Here is a 21370-nt window from a genome sequence, read left to right as displayed (position 1 = left end):
GAGCTCCAGGCAGGGCGCGGGACAAGTGGGGAGAGTCATTACCTGAGAAGGCAGCTTTGGGAGAACTTGGGGGATCAGGGGCGGGCAGGACTCGAGAGAGCCGTGGAGGCAGGTTTGGGCAGGCTGGTGGGGGCCGAGCGCGGCTGGCCCCGCGGGGTATAAATAGCCGGCCCCGCTTTGACAGGAGCTGCGGTGACTGGCGGTGCCGCGCCCCCCCTCGCAGCGCGGGGAGGGGAGGAGCGCTCTGAGCGGGCGGGGTGGGGGAGGCGGACTCAAGTGTCCTGGTGGCGGCGGCAGGAGGCCGAGGGGGAGGAGCCGAGCAGGGGGTGGAGGGAGAGGAGCGGGGGCCACCATTGCTCCCCGTGCCGGGCTCTGTGTCGCCGCCGTCGCCTCGGCGGTTGGGGGGTCCGTGGGGCGGCGCGGGTGGGGGGCGCTGCGCTGGGCGGCGCGCGCTGTTTTGTCTCCACCTCTCCCAGTGGAGCGGCTCGGGCTGCCGGGAGGCCCCGGCTCCCTCCGGACGCCGGGCCAGCGGCGGCGGCGAGTCCGCGGCCCTGCCGGGAGGGAAAGCGACGCCGCGGTCTTCCCAGGCGACGCAGAGAGCAGGTAAGAGCGCGGGCAGCCGAGGCTGTGGGAGGGAGCGCGGAGGGCGCGGCGGGGAAGCCTCGCTGTCCCGAGTGCCGCCTTCTCCCTCTTCGCCCCCCTCCCGGCGCCTGTGTTGTTTGCTCCGGGGTTTGCGAAGGGGTTTTCCGGAGGCTGTGGCCGTGACACCCGCCGGACGCGGGGGAAGGGGGCTGGTGCCCTCGGGCAACGGTCGGGGAGCCGGACTTGGAGAAAGGGGAAGGCGCGCTACGCGCCGGCCCGCGGGGAGTGCGGGGCGCGGGGCCGGGCAGAGGGAAGAGGTTACGGACCCCGGCGGGGGGGGGGATGGGCCGCGCGCAGCTGGGATCGCTGTGTTTACATCTCCGCGCGAGTCACCTCTGCCGAGAAGCGGACAGAACTGACCCGCCTTCTCCCGCGGGGAGGCCTGGGCGGGGGTCCGACTCTGGAGGAAGCGCGTACTGGGAGGGTCCGGTAGGGAGGGAGGCGGCGGCGGGCGCCGGGGCAGGGCGGCCGGCCCGGGGCGGGACCTGGGAGGCTCGGGCCGCTTGGGGTGGCGTGGAGGGCTGGCGACCAGTTCCCTTCCCCGCGGGCCTGGCCGCCGCCTCTTACCTTTCCTGTCCGGGGCTGCTGGCTTGCTCGGCAGGTTGTACTTGGTCATTCTTTTATTCTCGCGCTCCACGTCGGCCCCCTGCTGCCACTTCCCCCGCTCCCCGGGGGTAGGGAGGCTCGGCTCTGTTAGGAATCTGTTTTTAAACAAAACAAAAACGGGCTCCGGAACGCGCGTCCAGTGACCGCCTTCTGGATACCCCCTTGGCGAAGCTGGCCCTCGGGGACCGTGCTAAGGGCTGTTTTGGGGGGGCGCGGGAGGAGCTCGGGGCGGGCTCTGCGGGGGCCGGTGCCGACCGCCCCCGCAGCTTTGCGAGCTGGGCAGCAGAGCCCCTCTGTTGCTCCAGTTGGGCATTTTTATTCTGTGCCAGTCAAGAATGGAGAAAATATTCTAAACCGCCAAGAGTAATCCAGACTGCACAGTTTCTGATATTTCTCACGGGCCAGCATCCTGGGCTGTCTTTTTCCAGGCGCTAGATTCGCTGTAGCACCAACAGCCTGTAAGTTTGTAGTTTAGCACTCCATTAAATGAATGAGGGGACCCTTCACTGTAAAACTGTGGACTTCCCTCCTTTCTTGTGTTCGTGAACATCTACTTCAGCTGTGTGGTTTAAATTTTAATCTGGTGATGAGAGAACAGTAGTCGTGTGTTTGGTAATCAGATTTGCTTTCCTTTTTATCTGTGAGTCTCTATGGAGAGGTAAATTAAGGACCTTCTCTAGAGCCATAATCACAGAAGAGTGCCAGAATCACAGGGGAATGTATGTGCCCTTTTCTAAGTCTGGATTGGGTGTTTTTGTTCCCGAGTTTCTTTTCTCAGAAGGTAGAATGATTGTATATAAGACTGGAAGCTGTTAAGTTAGGTTTAAAGGAATTTAGGAATAATGAAAGTTTATATATAGTGCAACACAGTTTACACAGTGAGTTCATACGAATGTTATGGAGGTCTCTCCTAGTAAACACATGAAGTAGAAAACTGAAATATCTTGGGCATCTGAAATATGAATATTTAACGTCAGCCTGTTTTTTAGCTCAGTGACTTAATTAATTGATTAATCATTGCTTCTCATTTCAGACATACATACTCACAAAATCAGTTTTGTTGGAAAGAATTTGTAACTGAGATTTTTCTATCTTAAGTTAATAGATTGGTAACTGTGGCAGTGGTTGGGCCTACCAGTGTTGAAGGCCTTTACCTACTCACAGATGGTAATCAAGATTTTTAAAAAAGGTTTTATTTATTTATTTTTAAAGAGAGAGGAAGGGAGGGAGAAAGAGGGAAAGAAACATCAATGTGTGGCTGCCTCTTGTGCGCCCCCAACTGGTGACCTGCCCAGCAACCCAGGCATGTGTCCTGACTGGGAATTGAACAGGCGACCCTTTCCTTTCAAGGCCAGTGCTCAATCCACGGAGCCACACCAACCAGGCTTTATTGAGATACAATTCACATGCCACTCGGTTCACCAATTTAAAGTGTACAATTCAGTGATTTTTAATATACTCAGAGTTTTGCCAACTCTCACCATAATCAATTTTAGAACATTTTCATCACCCCACAAAGGAACCGCATACCCATTCATACCCATTAGCAGCCACTTTTAATTTTTTCCCCCAACACCTATTCTGAGCATTTTATATAAATAAATGGAATCATACAATATGTGATCTTTCATGACTGGTTTCTTCACTTAGCATAACACTTTCAAAGCACATTCATGTTGTGGCGTGTCATTTCATTTCTTTTTATTGCTGAGTAATATGCCATTGTGTGCATAGACCACGCATTATTTATGAGTTGATAGACATCTGAGTTTGTACTTTTCAGCTATTATGAATAATGCTGCTATGAACATTTGTGTACAACTTCTTCTGTGGACATGTTTTCCTCTCTCTTGGTATGTACACTTAAAAATCAGCTTTTGGACTTAATACCAAAAATTAATCCATTGTAAGTGCACAATTCACTGATTTTTAGTAAATATATAGAAGTGTTCAGCTATCACTACAAACCAGTTTTAGAACATTCCTTTCACCTCCAAAAATTCCCTCGGGCCTGTTTGTAGTTAACCCTCCTTCTCACCCCTCCGCCTGAGGCAACCACTGATCTGTGCTCTGTCTCTACAGATTTGCCTTTTGTGTTTTTTTTTAAATTATCACCTGAGGACATTCTTATTGATTTTAGAGAGAGGGGCAGGGAGTGAGAGAAAGAGGGAAGAGAAGCATCCATGCACGAGAGAAACATCCATTGGTTGCCTCTTGCGCACCCCCTGACTGGGGATGGAACCCACAACCCAGGCATGTGCCCTGCCTGGGAATTGATAATGTAAATGGAATCATATCATAGGTAGTCTTTTGCATCTGGCTTCCTTCACTTATAATATTTTTGGAATTTATCTTTATCGTAGCATGTATCAGTAATGTTCTTTTTAATTGGTGACTAGTATTCTATTGTATAGCTTATCCAACATTTTATCTCTTGACCAGTTGATGGACATTTGAATTGTTTCCAGTTTTTGACTGGTGCAATTAATGTTGCTTGAAAATTTGAATACCAGTATTTATGTGGACATATGGTTTCAGTCTCTTGGGTAGATACCTAGGAATAGAAATGCTGGGTCATCTGTTTAAATTTAAAAAACAAACTGCCAACCTGTTTTCTAAAGTAGCCAATCATTTTACATTTCTAACAGCAGTTTATGACATTTCCAGCTTCTTCACATTCTTGCCAACATTTGTTACATTTTTTTTTTTTTTTAAATCATAGCCATTCTAGTGGGTATGAAGTGGTTAACTAACTCATTGTGGTGGTTTTAACTTTTGTTTTCCTAAAGACTGAGGTATTGAGCATTTCTTGGTATGATTATTCTTTTTGGTGAAATAGATATTCAATCTTTTGCCTGTTTTTTGTCTATCCTATTGTTATTGAGCTGTAACACTTCATATTTTCTGAATTTAAGTCTTTTTTAGATACATGATTTGCAGACATTTTCTCTCAGTCTGTGGCTTATCATATCATTTTTAAATTAGAATCTTTTGAGGCACAAATGTTTTAATTTCTTTTGGCAAAAGTTTAAATTTTGATGGAGTTTAATTTTTCATTTCTTTGTTTTATAGATTAATTTTTTGTTGTCTAAGAACTCTCAGCCTAATTCAAGGTCTTGAGGATTTTCTCTTTTGTTTTCTTCTAGATGTTTTATTATTATAGTTTTCGCTCTTACATTTAGACTTATCTATTTTGAATTAACTTTTTTGTATGGTGGGAAATAAGGGTCTAAATTCATCAGTTGCATATTGGTTGTCTTGGCACCATTTGTCGAAAAAGACTGTTATTTCTCCATTGATTGTAAATGTAAAGATTTATTTCTGCATTCTCAATTCTTTTCCATTATCTATATGTCTGTCCTTATGCCAGTACCATCCTGTCTTGGTTAGTGTACTTTATGATAGTCTACGTACGAGACCAGGTAGTGTTAGCCCTCCAATTTTGTTTTTGTTTTTAAAAAATTGTGTCAATTTTGAATCCTGTATCAGATGGCTTGTCAATGTCTGCAAAAAAGTCTTGGAATTTTGATAGGAAGTGCATTGAGCCTGTAGATCAACTTAGGGAGGCTTGCTACCTTACAATATGGAATTTTCTAATACATCAACATGGAAATTTCTTTCCAGTTTTTGATCTTTAATTTTTTTCAGTGACGTTTTGTAGTTATACAAACCTTATAGTTAAAAAATTATTTTGTTGTGATAAGAACACTTAACATGAGATATGTCCTCTTAACTTTTTAAGGGTACAATACAGTAGTGTTAAGTATAGGCACAGTGTTTTATAGCAGATCTCTATATTTGGCAGAGGATTCTTTTTTAATCCTAGTTCAGAGTTTTTATCATGAATGGGCGTTGGACTTTGTCAAGTGCTTTATCTGCACCTGTTAGCATGACTATCGTAGTTTGCCTAGGACTGTCCTGCTTTTAGCACTGAAAGTCTTGTATCTTGGGAAAACCCTCAGTTCTGGACAAACCAGTATGGTTGGTCGCACAAGTATCTGAGATGATTATGTGCTTTCCGTCTTTTATTGCATTACTATAGTGTATTGTATTAATTGATTTTCAGATAATAAACCAGCCTTATATTCCTGAGATAAATCTCACTTGGTCATAGTATTAATTATTATGTTGCTGGAGTTAGTTTGCTAATGTTTAATTGAACATTTTTGTGGCTTCATTTATGAGGGCTACTGCTCTTTAGTTTCCTTGTGATGTCTTTGGATTTTGTAACAATAATACTAGCCTCATAGAATGAATTGAGAGATATTCCCGCTGCTTTGTAAGAGTTTGTGAAGGATTGATATCATGTCCTTGAATTTATTTGATAGACTTCACTAGTGAAAGCATTTGGGCCTGGTTTTTCTTCTTTGTGACAATTTTAAACTACCAATTTCTCTATTTGTTGTAGGTCTCTTCAGATTTTCTGATTTTGAGTTAGTTTCAGTACTTGTGTTTCTATGGATTTGTCCATTTCATCTAAGCTATGTGATATTTTGGACATAGCTTGTAATATTCCTATATATGTTTTTTAATTTTGCTAGTGTAGGTAGTGATATTTTTCTAGTGTAGGTAGTGATACATGTCTTTTCTCTTTTTCACTTGGTCATTCTAGCTAAAGGTTTGTCAATTTTGTTCTTTTCAAAGAAACAAGTTTTGGTTCAACGGGGTTTTTTCAGTTTTTTCTGTTTTTGATTTCAGTGGTTTCCACTGTAATCTTTATAATATCCTTCCTTCTTGCTTTGGGTTTAGTTTGCCTTTTTTTTTTTTTTTAGTTTCTTGAAGTAGAAGGTAAGGTTGCTGATTTGAGATCATCCTTTTTTATATAGACATTTGAAGCTATAAATTTTCCTCCAAATACTGTGTTAGCTGCACCTCATACATTTTTATTTTTAAAAGATTTTAATTTAAACCAATTGGTTGCTTTCTTGTACTCACCCAGACTGGGGATTGAACCACAACACCTGTATGTGTCCTGACAGGGAATCAGATCAACGATCTTTTGGTCCATGGGAGGACACCCGACCAACTGAGCCACACCAGTCAGGGCAGCCCCATACGTGTTCTGTTTTTTTAACATTTTCATTCAGTTCTGAATATTTTCTAATTTCCTTTGTGATTTCTTCTTTGACCCATGGATTATCTAGAAATGTATTGCTTAATTTCCAATTATTTAGGAATTCCTCATGTTTCATTGTTGTTGATTTTTAACTTAATTCCCCTGTAGTAGGAAAACATACTTTGTATGATTTTTCTCATTTTTAATTTATTGAGACATATTTATGGTTTAGTTTGTAATCTGTTCTGAGGAAATGTTCCATCTGTGCTAGAAAAGAATATATATTCTGCTGTTGTTGATCTGAATGTTTTATAGGTGTCAGGTCAAGTTGGTTGATAGTTTTCAAGCCTTCTGTGTTTGTGCTGATTTTCTGTCTATCCATTATACCAATTATTGAGGGTGAGGTACTTAAATAGTATTGTTCTTTTTCTTTTCAGTTCTGTTAATTTTTGCTTCATGTTTTTGGGGTACTGGTAATAGGTATGGCATACAAATATAATCGTTTTATCTTATTGATAAATTAACATTTTCATTGTTATGAAAATCCCTATTCGTTTATAGTAATGTTTTGTGTGGTATAAGTGTGGCCACTCTAGTTTTCTTATGCTTACTGTTTGCATTGTGTATCTTTTTCTATACTTCTACTTTCATCCTGTTTATTTTTTTGAATTTAAAATGTGTCTAATAAGCCGTATGTATTAAAATGTTTTTTAAAAGGTCTGACTGTGCTTGCCTTTTGATTGGAGAGTGTAGTCTGCTCATATTTAATGTAATCATTGATGGTCAGATTTATATCTGCAGTTTTGCTAGTTATTTTATATCTTTGTACATCCTCTGCTGCCTCTTCTTCTGTTAATAGACATTTTCTAGGATTTTGTATTCCTTTGTCAGTTTTTTAGCTAGGTTTTTTGAGTTATTTTTGTAGGTTGCTCTAAGAATTACAATATGTATCTTAATTTTTCACAGCCAATTCAGATTGACTAATTTAATTGTGGTGAAATATAGAAATTTAGTTTCATTTTCTCCCTTCTCCTGTCTGTTAGTATTGTCATGTATGTTTTATATGTATTAGAAACCCATCAATGCAGTTTTATAATTTTTTGCCATTTTGTGTTTTTTCAAACAGTTAAAAGAAATGTATTTAAACTCATATTTGCATATTTATTTACCTTTTAATTTGCTCTTTTTGTGTGTGTGTATGTGTCTGTATTTGAGTTACCGTCTGGCTATTTCCTTTAGCTTGATGGACTTCTTTTGGGATTTCTTGTATGGCAAATCTGTTATGAGTGTATTATCTTAGTCTTTGTTTTTTTGGGATAGTTTTTATCTTGTCTTTATTTTTAAAGAATAGTTTTGCTGGATATAGAATTCTTTGTTAAAGGGTTTTTTCTTTCGGCACCTTGTGTATGTCATCTGCTTTCTGGTCTCCATTGTTTGTGATGAGTTGTTTTTCTCTGTGCTTTCAAGATTTTTTTTTTTTTTTTTTTATTTTCAACAGTTTCACTATGATGTGTCTAGATGTGGCTCTTTTTTGTGTTTATTTTGGAATAAAAACTAAAATCTAAAGATTAATATTTTTAAACAATTTGGTAAGTTGACTATAATTTCTTTAAATATTTTTTCTGTCCTTTTCTTCTGGGACTCTCCTGACATGTATGTTGGTCTGTCTGATGGTATCACGTTCCTTTTTAAAAAAAAATTTTTATCCTTTTATCTTCTTCAGAATTAGTCATTTCTGTTGCTATATCTTCAAGTTCACCAACTCTTTTCTGTCATCTCAAATATACAAGTACGATTGAAGCTGCCCCAATGTGTTAGGCCATACCTAAGTTTCTCGTGAAACTTACATTCTGGTAGGGAAGACAGACATTAAATATATAAACAAATAAGATAAATTTACAGCTCTGGCTGGTATGGCTCAGTGGATTGAGCGCTGGCCTGCAAACCTTGAGGTTACTGGTTCGATTCCCTCTCAGGGCACATGCTTGGCTTGTGGGCCTGGTTCCCCGTTGGGGGCCTGTGAAAGGCAACCAAATGATGTTTCTCCGGCACATCAAAGTTTCTCTCCCTCTCTCCCTTCCTTCCCCTCTCTCTGAAAATAAGTAAATAAAGTCTTTTTTAAAAAAGATAATTTTAGAAGTGATAAATATAATGAATAAATAAAATAGGGTAATATGATACCAGATAGAGAGTGATGGGGCAGCTATGTGAAAATTAAATATAATTTTGGGGAGGGGAGCCCAGAGGGAAATGCCCCTCTGAAGGGATGGTATTTGAAGTGATGTCTGCATGAGGGGTGAGACAGATTCTGTCGGCTGGTCTGGAGGAGCCTTCTGTCCTGGAGAACAGGAGGTTCAGAATAAGCGCGGTGCTCTGCAGGGCCAGGGCCAGTGTGTCTGGGGCCCAGTACGCCCGTGAGGGAGAGATGCGGGATGCATGAGGTCAGAGAGGATGGACGGGCTGGCGCTGGGCTGACCTTTACAGAGACCGTATTAAAGAGTTTAGGTTTTTTCTGAGTATGGTGGGAGCCCACTGGAAAAATATTGAAATGACCTTGATTCTTGACTAAACGTTTATTTATAGCTCAGGATTTAATTTTAATTCTCGAACAGTTTCTGAATGTGAGTAAATATATGTAGGATTTTTTAATAAATGATTTTAGCTTTATGAAGAATAGCAGGGAAAATAACTTTCTTGCTATTCTTTGAAATTAACTTTCTAAGAATAAAATAAAATCCCTGATGTATAAAACTCTGTATTATAATTATAACAATAGCAAAGATTCTTGTGTTAACAACTTTAACAAATTTATATCAGTATTATAAAAGTATACTTTCAACTATAATTATGGGCTAAAACATACAGAAAATGCCATGTAGTTGTGTGATGACCGACTTTCTAAATAAATTGGTATATAAACATTTTTTCTTTCATTACTTCACTCATAAAAACTGTCACAGTTATTTTTGTTTGGCTAACTAATATTAACATAAAATTATAATTTCACATTACTTCAGATTAGACAGTCTGAAATAGAGTCTTCCAAAGCTTTATGTGAATAAATATTTTAAAAAGATTTTACTTATTTTCAGAGAGAGGGGAAGGGAGGGAGAAAGCGAGGGGGAAGAAACATTGATGTACAAGAGCTACAGCAATCGGTTGCCTCTCAAAGGCCCCCAGCTGAGGACCTGGCCCACAACCCAGGCATGTGCCCTCACTGGGAATCGAGCCAGCGACTCTTTGGTTCATAGGCTGGTGCTCAATCCACTGAGCCACACCAGCCAGGGCCCCTCTAGATTTAGTCATTTAAAGAGTAAAAGCCTTGTTTTTGAATTCTCTATTAAAAGCAAAATGGTTTTCTGATTTTCCCTCTGGCACCTTATAAAATTTAAACTAGTTAAGTGTTGCTTCAAAATAACCTGGTTTGTACTTCCTTTTTTTAAAAATAAGATTTTTAAAATTTATTTTTAGAGAGGGTAGCAGGGAGAAAGAGAGGGAGAGAAACATCAATGTGTGGTTGCCTCTGGCAAGCCCCCAACTGGGGACCTGCCCCTTGACCCACGCATGTGCCCTGATTGGGAATCGAACCGGTGACCCTCTGCTTTGTGAACCAGCACTCAATCCACTGAGCCACACCAGCCAGAGCATTTTTTTTTTTTTTTTTTTTTTTAAATCCTCACCTGAGGATGTTTATTGATTTTAGAGAGTGATGAAAGGAGGGAGGGAGAGAGGGCCGGGGAGAGGGAAATCAATTCATGTGAGGGAGAAACATTGGTGGTAGCCTCCAGTATGTGCCCCATGGGCAAGGGCTTGAACCACAACCTAGGTTTGTGCCCTGACCAGGAATCAGACCCAAAGCCTTTTGGTGTGAGAGCAATGTTCCAACCAGCTGAGCCACCTGGCCTGGGCTGGTTTGTACTTCACACCATCAATATCATAAAATTTTCAGGCTTCTGGATCATTGACATTGATAGTAACTAATCTGGCTCAGGCTTCACACCTTCCTAAATCCTATCAAACAAGCAATAGCTGGCATGTACCCTGACTGGGAATCAAACTGGCGACCTTTTGGTCCACAGGCTGGCACTCAGTCCACTGAGCCACACCAGCCAGGCCTGATGACGCATTTTAGATCTCCCATATAGTACATGCAGGGAAGATGGTGTCTGTTCTCTTCATTCCAGATCATTATGGTTTCTGAGATTTCAGGAAGTTAAATAGCTTGGTCCTTAGAAAATAGTTAACATAGCAGGCCTGGAGCTGCTAGCGTTGGAAAGGCCTGTTTGCAGGGCTGGCCCTTGGCTGGCATCTGGGAACCTGGCTCTCAGGGCGTTCCCGGTAACTGATAAGGGTGACTCACTGTGCCTAGACTGTTTGTGCAAACAGTGTGGTGTATGTTGAATACTTGCTACTCTTCTGGGGGTCTGGAAGTTTGGGACACACACGGCAGAGAGAGGGTGGCCCTGGGGCCTGCCTGCAGGGAAGCCGAGAGTGCCGTGTCTCTGATGGGCCTGCGGGCGGAAACACTGCACTCGCGTTGGTGCGTTTTTGGTGCTGGGGGAGGAGTACGCTCTGCCGGGCACCCCCTGGGAAGGAGAGGGCATAGGACGCTTGCGGATGGAGTCCTCCAGATTCCACCTGTGGCTTTTTCCTTCTTGACCCCTCTGTATGTCCTTACTCTAGCCACGAGCACAGTGATAGGCCGAATTCGGTGAGACCCCTGACATTCTTCTTCAAAACTAAAACGATTCTGCCCTGCTGAGGCTGGAGGTTTGTGTTTTAACGCCTGTGGAAGAGCTTTATTTCCCTTTGCCTGGTGATTAGAGTCCCAGGTACAGTGAAGAAGGTGATATTTAGTCCTTCAAATAAAAATAACCCTGCACTTGTTCCTTCATTCATTCCATGTGTGTTCTGCAGGCCCCGTGGTGCCCATGCGCCAGCCCCTGTGGAGGAGGCTGTAGGCTTTTGGCTTAGTCAGGTAAAGGGAGACGATCTTGTCTAATGGGGTTGTGGGCGCACTTTTCCTTCTGGCTGCTTTTCCAGGAGGCCCTTCTACTTCGCACTATGAGAAACTTTCTGTTCTGGCTCCAGGTATTCCTTTTCCCTGAAGTATGGGTCCATTTGAATTAGGGCATAAAGCCTGTATCCAAGAATCATTTCTTGCTAATACGGAGTTGCAGGCCAACATTTCTTTCTAAAAAACAATAAAAATAAATAAAATACTAATGCATGCTACCCACCGACGAATATTGAAAACATTTTAAGAGAAGGAAGCCGGTCACAGAAGTCCACATATTCTATCATGCTGTTTACACGAAATAGCCCGAACAAGCAAGTCTCTCGAGGCAGAGAGTAGAGTAGCGGCTGCCAGGGACTAGGCACTGGGGAAGGCTGGGGAGTGATTGCTGATGGGCGTGGGGTGCGGGAGGGGGATGCTGAAAAGGTTCTAAAATTAGATTGGGGCGGTATCATGCAACTAAAAACCATTGAATTATATGCATTTAAGTGGATGAACTTTTATGTTAATTATAGCTCAATGAAGCTGTTTAAAAAATGGCGAACGCATATGCAGTTTCGTTAGCTATTGCCAAGTTGCCCTCTCAGAGTGCCATGCCACTGTGTCTTCCCAGAAGCAATGTTAAGCCTGCACAATTTAGCAACAGGATATGATGTCGTACGCTGTCATTTTCACCCGTCTGATAGAGGAGAGAAATGGCATACTACTTTTTTAAAATTTGCATTTTTTTCTTTCAGTGAATTTGAGTGTCTTTTCATATGTTTAAGGGTCCTTTTTATATCTATTTTTGTGACTTGTATATTTTCCTTGAGGTTTTTTTTGGTCCTTTATTCCTCTACTTTACACTTTATTTATATGTTAGTAATATTAGCCCCTTGTTCTGTAGTATCCTGTTTCTAATATAGAACAGATTTTCCTTGTTTTTGTACTTTATATAAATAAGGTCATACACAAACTTTTTGATGAGAATATGGTGGATACTCTAGGCAACTAAATTATTATACGAGCAGAATGTGCGTCTGGGTGGTACTTAGGTTTGCTATCGTTTCACACAGAGTTTTTCTTCGGTTCTGAGAATTCTGAGAATTCATTTAGTATTCATTATTCGAAGTTGTTTTTCTTATTGCTACACCAGTTTTCACCCCTTCCTTCTTCTGAGTCCCCCACCTAATGGTGCCTCCTTTCTGAAGTCTCTCTAGAACCCCCCAGAGCCAACTGGGGTGTTCCTTTTTTGTGACCCCTCTGTACTTTGTAGTTTTCTGTGTAGCATTGACATTGTAATTGCCTCTGTGTGTTCCTCCTTACCAGACTCGAAGCTGTTTGAAGGCTGAGTCTTGACTTCATGTTTGTGTTTCTGGCATAGTGCTGTTTGGTATATACTAGGTGTTCTATAAATACTACTGGAAGAACTGGTATAGGAAGAGATAGGAAAGAGGTGATGTCATTGTTGGGAAAAAGTTGTCTTTGGAAGACAGGTGGAATTCGAATAAGCGCAGAGCACATTCCTGGCGCCAGAAGAGCACCGGCAAAGGCTGGGGATTTGCACGCGCGCTGTGTGAGCGGTGAACTGTGGAGGTGCGTGTCTGATGGGAGCATATCTGCTTCGTCTTGTATTCGTCACATCTTGACTGTGTCCCTCCTCTGTGAAGGGCCCTGGTTTAGGTGGTTAAACCACAGGTCTTAAACACCGGGACACAGAGAGTTTTAAAACCTGGTGCTTTTGGAATGTAGCAGGGAATAGCTCGAATAGGTGAAGAGAGCACTGAAGGAAAGGCGTAGGTGTCGGGCGCAGTATGGTGGGTGGGAGGTGGCAAGTGGGTGATCTGCTGGAGGCTGTTATTTCCCGGATGTTTTTGGTGAGGGAGGCATATAATGTGATTGGGGGAAGAGAATTATAGAAAATGATATTGAACTTGTGAGGGGATGAGGCTGCATGAAAGCTGAGACCTGTAAGACAGCTAGGAATCGGCCCAGTGGGAAAGCAGGGGAAAAATGTCCAAGACAAGAGAGAAGAAGATGGGGAACTACAGACAAACAACTGTGGTATAAAGTTAGGTGGAGGGGCCCTGGCTGGGTCGCTCAGTTGGTTAGAGGGTCATTCCAATCCCCCAAGGTTGCAGGTTCAATCTCCAGTAAGGACACATACAAGAATCAGCCAATGAATGCATCAGTAAGTGGAACAACAAATTGACGTTCCTCTTCCCTGTGTGCATGCTCTCTCTCTCAAAATCAATAAGTAAAATTTTAAAATTTAGATGGAGGGAGTGAAGAAAGGTGAGGCTGGACAAGTGAGTATGGATTAGATACATGACTTCCATCCCTGAACATACCAGAATGAGTGTTTCATAACTTCTGAAAATAGACCTAGACCCCTTGCTGGTTCCTGCTACATGAGGACACTTGCAAAGAAGTTGGGATTTCACCTTGCAGGGGATGAGGAACTACTGAAGACCTGAGAGGGGCCTGACATTATTCAGTCTCGGATCACCCTGCTATTGCAGTAGATGGGCTAGCAGGGAGGGGGGAAAATTAGAGGCAGAGAGACACATTCTGTGGCTCTTATAACAATGTAGAGAAATGATGATAGGGACCTCAACTGGGGCAGAGGATAGGAGACTGTAGAGAAGGGGTCCACAGTGAGAGCGTGCTGGTGTTGATGGAGAAAGGGGTCACGGATCTCTGTTTATTAGGCAACTTGGGTGGGTGTTGGGGTAACTTACTGAGCTAAGCACAAAGGAAAGGTGAAACTTGGGGTAAGGGAAATGAGTTTAGTTTGGGACACATTGGACTTCTCTTACCAAACTTTTCTCCATTCCATTTAATGGTGTTGTGACATATCTTTGGACTCATTCTTGACTCTTTTTTTTTTTTCTCACACCCCATACCCAATTTGCTAGTAAATCTTTCCATTTTACCTTCAAAATATATCTCAAAGTTGACTACTTTTAATTCTCTCCAGACCCTGCCATTTCTGGCCCTAGCCATTATCATTTCTCACTCCATTGTAGGGGCTTTCTAACTGATCTCCCCGTCCCCTGTCTGTTCTCAACGCAGCCTCTGAACAATCCTTGTAATAATCAGGCTGTGCCCTGGCTGCTGTGGCTCAGTGGATTGAGCCACCGCCCTGTGAACCAAAAGGTGACCAGTTTGATTCTCTATCAGGGCACGTGCCTGGATTGCGGGCCAGGTCCCAGGCTGGAGGCATACGACAGGCAGCTGATCAGATCGATACATCGGTTTCTCTCCCCCTTACCCTCAGGCTCTAAAAATGAATGAATGAATGAATGAATGAATGATCAGGTCCTCTTCCTGCATGTAAAACCCTCCTCCTGGAGTCAGAGTCAGAGTCCTTGTTCCAGGAGGCCTACGTGGCCCTTACCTCCCTGTCATCATCTTCTGTTCTTTCTTTTGCTCATTTCTCTCCAACCATCTGGCCTCCTTGCTGATCCTTGAATGAATCAGGTGTACTTCCTGTTGCAGATCTTGACTTTTGTCCTTCCCCAGTTGTTGACATAGCATACTCCTACTTTTGGGTCTTTAGTCATATGTCACTTTTGCGCTGAATCTTTCTCTGACCATTCAATTTGAAATTGCAACCCTCTTCCCTATTGAATATTCTCTCCTTTTGGTTCATTTGCCTCCTTAGCCTTTATCACCGTCTACATGTGTGTTATACATATTTTGTTTATTTTCATCTCTTCCCACTGGAATTTAAAGGCCCATAAGGACAAGAACTTTTGTTGTATTCATTGGTGTACCTCTAGCACCCAAAACTGTGCTAGCATATAGTAGGTACTCAGTTAATATTTGTTGAATTACTATATAAATTAATGGCATGCCTGGGATATCCTGGAATAGGTGCTTATGATTTAATATACTCTAATTTCATGTGAAGTAGAGGCAAGAAAGTGTCTGGTAGACAATCTGGAGCCCATGGTATGGTTTAGACTGGAAACGAGGTTGGAGGGAAGACATGGCAGAACGTGAGGCAGCTTAGAGAGTGTAGAGTCACAGAGGACTAGAGATGGGTCGGATCCTGGAAATGCCTGCATGGGAGGGTTGGCCACAGAACAGCACTGTCCTTAGACTGAGCCAAGTGGGAACCCTGCTCTGGGCCTTCTGCTTTAGAGCTCCTCCTGTGGCCTTCCTCCAGCTATAGCCCTCCTGATGAGATTAGGGTTTGAGGGGGCCAATGGAACTAGTCCATCTGGTACCACTGTCAAGACCAAGTTCAGAGTATTTGAACCCCTTGACGGGCCTCTTTTCTGCTTCTCTCCTCTCGACCATACTACATGTATGTGCTTCTCTAGGCCGAAGGGATGGTCATAGGGTGGCAGTTTGTAGGCATGTGGACAGAGCTTGGGATGGCCACATGAATGCACGCAAGGCTCCTTGTAGTATGGAGTGGGTCCAAAATTGGAAGAGAAGAAGGGACAGGCTGTAGGCCAGGCGGGGGTATGGTTCTCCCATGCACTCCGTAGAATTTGAGGGAGTGGGAGAAGTCCAAATCAGAACCTAGCCTTTTAGGCTGTTATAAAAGCGTATATGTCAAGATAGGAAGATAGAATGATAATCTAAGAGCTTGTTAGCCTGATTTACAACTTGAAAATATTTATACATATGGTATATGGGTTTCTATCTGTCGTTTTGCGCCAAACTCCTTGAAAGTTAAGGGTGGGTCTCTAAGAGGAAGTTGAAGAGGAGGCGCTAGAGAGAGAGGAAGGAATTCAGGATAGAGTTTCAAGGAGAGTATGAGCAGCAGTGCCCCTGAAGACAGACATGTATCCATTGGATTTAACAGCCAGAATTTAGTAACAATTTCAGTTGGTAGTGATGGATGGCAGACTTCCATCCCTGCCAACTGGAAGGAGGAGTACCTGAGAAATTAGGAAGTGGAGACAGAGTTTAGAAGATTTTTCTTCTAGGACATTATCCGAGACAGGAACTAGAGCAGTAGCTGGAGGAGGGGTACACAGGATCATGGAGGGGCACTTTTCCATGTTTTATTTTTTAAAGATTTTATTCATTCATTTCTAGAAAGAGGGGAAGGGAGGGAGAGAAACATGAATGTGTGGTTGCCTCTTGCACGCCCCCAGCCGAGGACCTGGCCCACAACCCAGGCATGTGCCCCGACCGGGAACCAAACCGCCTACCCTTTGGTTTGCAGGCTGGCACTCAGTCCACTGAGCCACACCAGCCAGGGCTTCCATGTTTCAGATGAGAGAGGCTTGTAAATGTTTAGATGTTGAGGGAAAGGACCCGCTGTTAAAGAGGGGAAAAGAGGACCTAATTGATGGAGCAAGGCCTAAGCCACAGTGCACAGGTCAGTGGACTAGTCTTTGAAAGGAGGAGGGCTTTTGAAGAGGCTTGGGAACAGGAAAGTGACTTAATAGGCAATAGGATATCAACACTGCTTCACAGTAGTTTTTGGGATTAGTTTTTAAAAATTTGATTTTATATTCCTGGGAATCAGGGTTATCCCTGCAGCCACTTGAAATATAAGCCCTAATCTGGGGCATAGGCTATGTATGTTGAATCTGTCCTTACTTAGTAATTGTTATTTAGTGGTGATTTGCATTTTAAGTTTCATAAGAACTTCTGATTCCTCAGTAGCCTAGAAATAACTTATTATTAGGTTTATTATATAATGTAGGTAGGCCATCAGGATTTGGAGATGGTTAGTAATAAGTTTATACTGTTTGAATCAAACCTATTTTGGGCAAAAATATTTTTAATAGAATTATATTAATAATGTCTTTTTTCCCCCCATTACTAGTTCCAGAGACCTGCTCTTGCCAACGTGTGAAAATAGTGAAGGATGCTTAAACTACCTAAAGCTCAAATTGTAAGTAAATTTATTTCTGCTATTATTATCTATATGTTAGAAAACAGAAACTGAAAATAGTCATTACTTCATAAGATAATGATGAGCTTCAGTGTGTGGGACTGTGGATTTTTCTTAATTTTTATTCTCTCTTTTTCAGAGAAGGGCAGGGAGGGAGAAAGAAAGGGAGAGAAACGTGGATGTGTGAGAGAAACATCAGTTGGTTGCCTCTCTCATGCCCCCAAATGGAGACCTGGCCCCAACCCAGGCATGTGTCTTGACCGGGAATCGAGCCAGTGACCTTTTGGTTTGTAGGCTGGTGCTCAATCCACTGAGCCACACGAGCCAGGGCTTAAATTTTTATTCTTAAAAAAAAAAAAAAATGATTTAAATTTATTTTTAGAAAGAGGGGAAGGGAGGGAGAAAGGCAGAGAAGCATCAGTGTGTGGTTGCCTCTGGTGCACCCCCAACTGGGGACCTGGCCTGCAACCCAGGCATGTGCCTTGACTGGGAATCAAACTGGCGACCTTTAGTTTGCAGGCTGGCACTCAATCCACTGAGCCACACCAGTCAGGGTCCTTAATTTTTATTCTTAAGATACAAATACTTCTTCCATTTTCTGTTGATAAGATCAGAAAGGGGACTAGTAGTATTGAATAATAGTCTTAGGTAGTGAGGTGAAATTTCTGCTTTTGTTTTTCAGGTATTTATTTTTATTGTAGAAGCTTATGGAAATTCCTTATTATTTTATTTCTATATCTGTTATGGTGCCAGTAGTTAAACTTAAGCGAGGACATAATATTAGTGAATTGATTCATTAGATATGCATTTTCTCTTTATACTTAAAATTTTTTGCATCCTTTAATTTTTATATGAAAAAATCCTGTTATAAATAAACGTAATTTCTCTATGAAAAATTTAACATATACAAAATCAAATAACAAGTGTAACTTTTTTGGAATAATCTATTGCATAAATTTAGATGATGTACATATTGACATTCATCTCTACGGGGGAAAAATTGAATTATGTTTACTTGAAACCATTTCCTATATTGCGTATTGAACCAATAGCAAAAAAAAAAAAAAAAAAAAAAACCCCAGAAAACCAAAAATCTATTCAGGAAAGAATGATAAAGTAATATTAAAGGCATTCCACATGATTTCACTACTTTATTTTCAAACTACTCTATTTGCAAGTATAAGCAGCTGAAATTGATCTGTTTTATGGTTCTGGTAGAGTATTCAAAATGGAAACACAAAATGAGATTGCTGCTGTAACAAAAGTCAATAATTATTCAAATGAATAACCCAAATGAGACAAAGAAGAAGAGCAAAATATTTACAAACCAATAAATCTTTTAATTTGTAATAGAGGGAAATAATTTTCAAAGTTGTCTCTGTCCAGCACATTTTATGTTTTTATATGTATAAAAGATTTTAAAAATTACTATGAAAATACTTCAGGAATGAAAGTACATCTTCATAAAAATAGAAAGTGATAACATTTTACCTCTTAGAACGTAAATATCATAATGTCACGAATGTGCAGTAGCTTGTTAAGAACTTAATTTCAGCATGTTCGTGAACTTGACAATGCTAAGGAACAATGCTCATTACTGCCCTCTTTTGACACAGGGCTGTATAAGCCTTTCTCCTTTTTCTTAGTTTATATAAAATGTTAAAAATTAGATTGCAGACTAGGTTGTGCTTTATACCTTTCCTCTATATTTTTAATAACTTTTCACATTCTTCCTCTTTTTAGGCTCTCTGGTCAATCATCTTTAGAAGACTGGATTTCTGGATATCTACTCCACTCTATTGACTTTTAAGACACGATAATGCAAACCTCTAACACTGGCAGTCATCCATGAACCTTTAATTACACTGATTAATAGCGTGTCAAGCCTCCTCAGGGAATAAACAATGACATCAGCAGTGGTTGACAGTGGAGGTTCTGTTTTGGAGCTTTCCAGCAATGGAGCAGAAAATCAAGAGGTTAGGCGTCCAATGTATTACATTATTGTTTTGTTCCTAGGACCCAATGCACGAAATAGTTTTGAAATTAATGGCAAACAAGTATTTGAGAATAGAAATGTACAATGCATGAAATCGTACATGTATACATCACGTGTCCTCATATAATTTATGTACTGGAGGGTTGCGGGAATGTGCTGCTGGGCTCACCTGAGTTGCTGGAACGTGGATATGTTGGCATGAACGGGGAGGGAAAAATCGAGAGCAAGAATGCTGTAGTATTGGTGGAGAAAGAAGATTTAATTTCTGGTAAAATATTGTTTTGGATTATAGAGGGTACAGGTATATACTGTACCTAAATTAAATTCACCTTAAATTAGAATTCTGTATTTCCTTTAGTTGCAATCTGTTTTTTGGTTATTTTGTTATATCTAATTCAGTGTGGGGGTTCCATCATATTTTAATCGTGTGTGTGTGTGTGTGTATTTAAGAATTTAGATAATTTGTAACTCAGAAAATAAATTCAGGCTTTCAAATTTTATACATGTAGAAATTTTTTACATCATTAACATTTTTGGTTATTTTCTTGTTCCTGATAACATTAAAGAACAAGAGATGGGAGTAGGAAAATTGTAACAGTACCAGAAATATATGGACTTCCAGGGCCTGGCTTCTGTTCCCACCATTCAGTAAAGACAATATTGGGAAGGAGCCAAATTAAAATATAATAATGCTGTCACACTAATGGACAAGTATTTGGTCAGTGATGAGGTGGGAAAATGGAGACTTTGCTGTATCTAGAAAATCTGTTTTCTCTCTATTCTGTGAAGGAGGCTGCGGTTGCTGGCACTGGGTACCAGCGTAGTGGTATAGTGACGTGACTGATAAACAAGTTAGGACATCAGGCTGTGTGCTTTGGAACCTGGATTCCTTTCCTTACTTGCTTGGTGTCTGTTCTGTCTTCCAAGGCGCTCCGGGTAAATTCAGTGGGAAGGAGATACAGCAAAGGTTGCTGCTTTCCCTTTCTTCCCAGTGCTTTGTAACTCCAACGTTCCAGTCCTGCCAGGATCGGAAGCTGGTTCAAGTCATTAAGAGAAACCATGGCTGTAGAACCTACTTTATTCTAGTGATCAATGTCTGCTTCTTCCTTTAAGATTGAGTTTGGGAACGATCACTTCTAGGTGTGATTCACCAAAGAGACTGGGGACTTGGAGGACTTCTATCCATATGACCCTAACCACTTATCGCTTCTTCAAGAGCTTCTCTTTGTGGTTTTACTTTGTTTGTATTTAACCCTGTGAAGGGGGCCGCCAAGAAGAATAGGCAGAATATATTTACCTTTTGCTGATTGGGTGCCATCAATATGGGAGAAGAGTACAGCAGTTTATTTCTGGAAGACTCGTTTTTCTTCCTTTACATGGGATCCTGGGTGTCCTTGGCCTGGGGAACTGATTGTCATGGAAGGAAAAATCTGATCAATGAAGTCATTTTACCAAGGCATCATTGACTAAAGATTAGTATGGCCCCAAGGTGGGGTTAGCTATTCTTGGGGAACTTTTTCATCATCAAATATTAACTGACTGTTTAACCTTGTGTCAGTAACTTCTTTAAGCACTAGGGATAAACTCCTTCAGAATGGTCGTGAAAAATAAATCAGGGCTAGAGATGGATGGAAAAGTGATAGGGGGTATTTTAGTTAGGGTGTAGTCAGGGAAGGCTTCTCTGAAGAAATGGTATTTTAGTTTAGATCTAAATAAAGTAAGGGAATGGGCAAGAGAAACATCTGGGGAAAGAGAATTCCAGGAAGAAAGAAAAGCTGGTAATATCTGAAATATCTTGTAATTTTACAAAGGGAGTTTTGGAGATAGTGTATTTGAAAGATTTTAATCTGAAAGCAGCTTTTCAGGAATATATAATATCTATACTCTAAAATGTAGGGTGGGTTGAAAAAAGGTCAAGGTTTTATAATCAGAGCTCCAGGATCTGAAGAAAAAGATAAATGTGTAAAAAGTGGTGGGTACTGTGTTGTACACCTGAAACTAATATAATGTATAGTATTGAAAGCAAAATGTAAAAAATAGTTGACCAAGAATAAAAGTGGTGGGCATTTGAAGAGTTATTAATAACTTTTCAGGGTTTATATTTTATAGCTTTCTTCTTAATAAAAGTAATACAATTAGTATAAATTAGGATAATTCTGGTTCTGACAAAAAATGTAAACTGCAATCATATTCTTATTTGTATAGATG

General features: G+C 41.4%; 1 protein-coding gene across 1 annotated transcript in view; it reads left to right on the top strand.

Moving 5' to 3' along the window:
• Positions 1-376: 376 nt before the first annotated feature.
• Positions 377-21370, top strand: part of ELF2 (E74 like ETS transcription factor 2) — a 77143-nt gene continuing 56149 nt past the window's right edge. The window contains exons 1-3 of the mRNA XM_090288889.1: positions 377-603; positions 17098-17166; positions 18910-19142. Coding sequence (XP_090145015.1) covers positions 19071-19142 — 72 coding nt within the window. The 5' untranslated portion in view covers positions 377-603; positions 17098-17166; positions 18910-19070. The remainder of the gene's footprint in view (positions 604-17097; positions 17167-18909; positions 19143-21370) is intronic.

The sequence above is a fragment of the Furipterus horrens genome, unplaced genomic scaffold, assembly GCF_987537825.1.
Source record: "Furipterus horrens unplaced genomic scaffold, mFurHor1.1.pri manual_scaffold_10, whole genome shotgun sequence".
Lineage (NCBI taxonomy): Eukaryota > Metazoa > Chordata > Mammalia > Chiroptera > Furipteridae > Furipterus > Furipterus horrens.
Note: the sequence above shows the minus strand (reverse complement) of the source record. Positions and strands in the feature narration are given on the sequence as shown.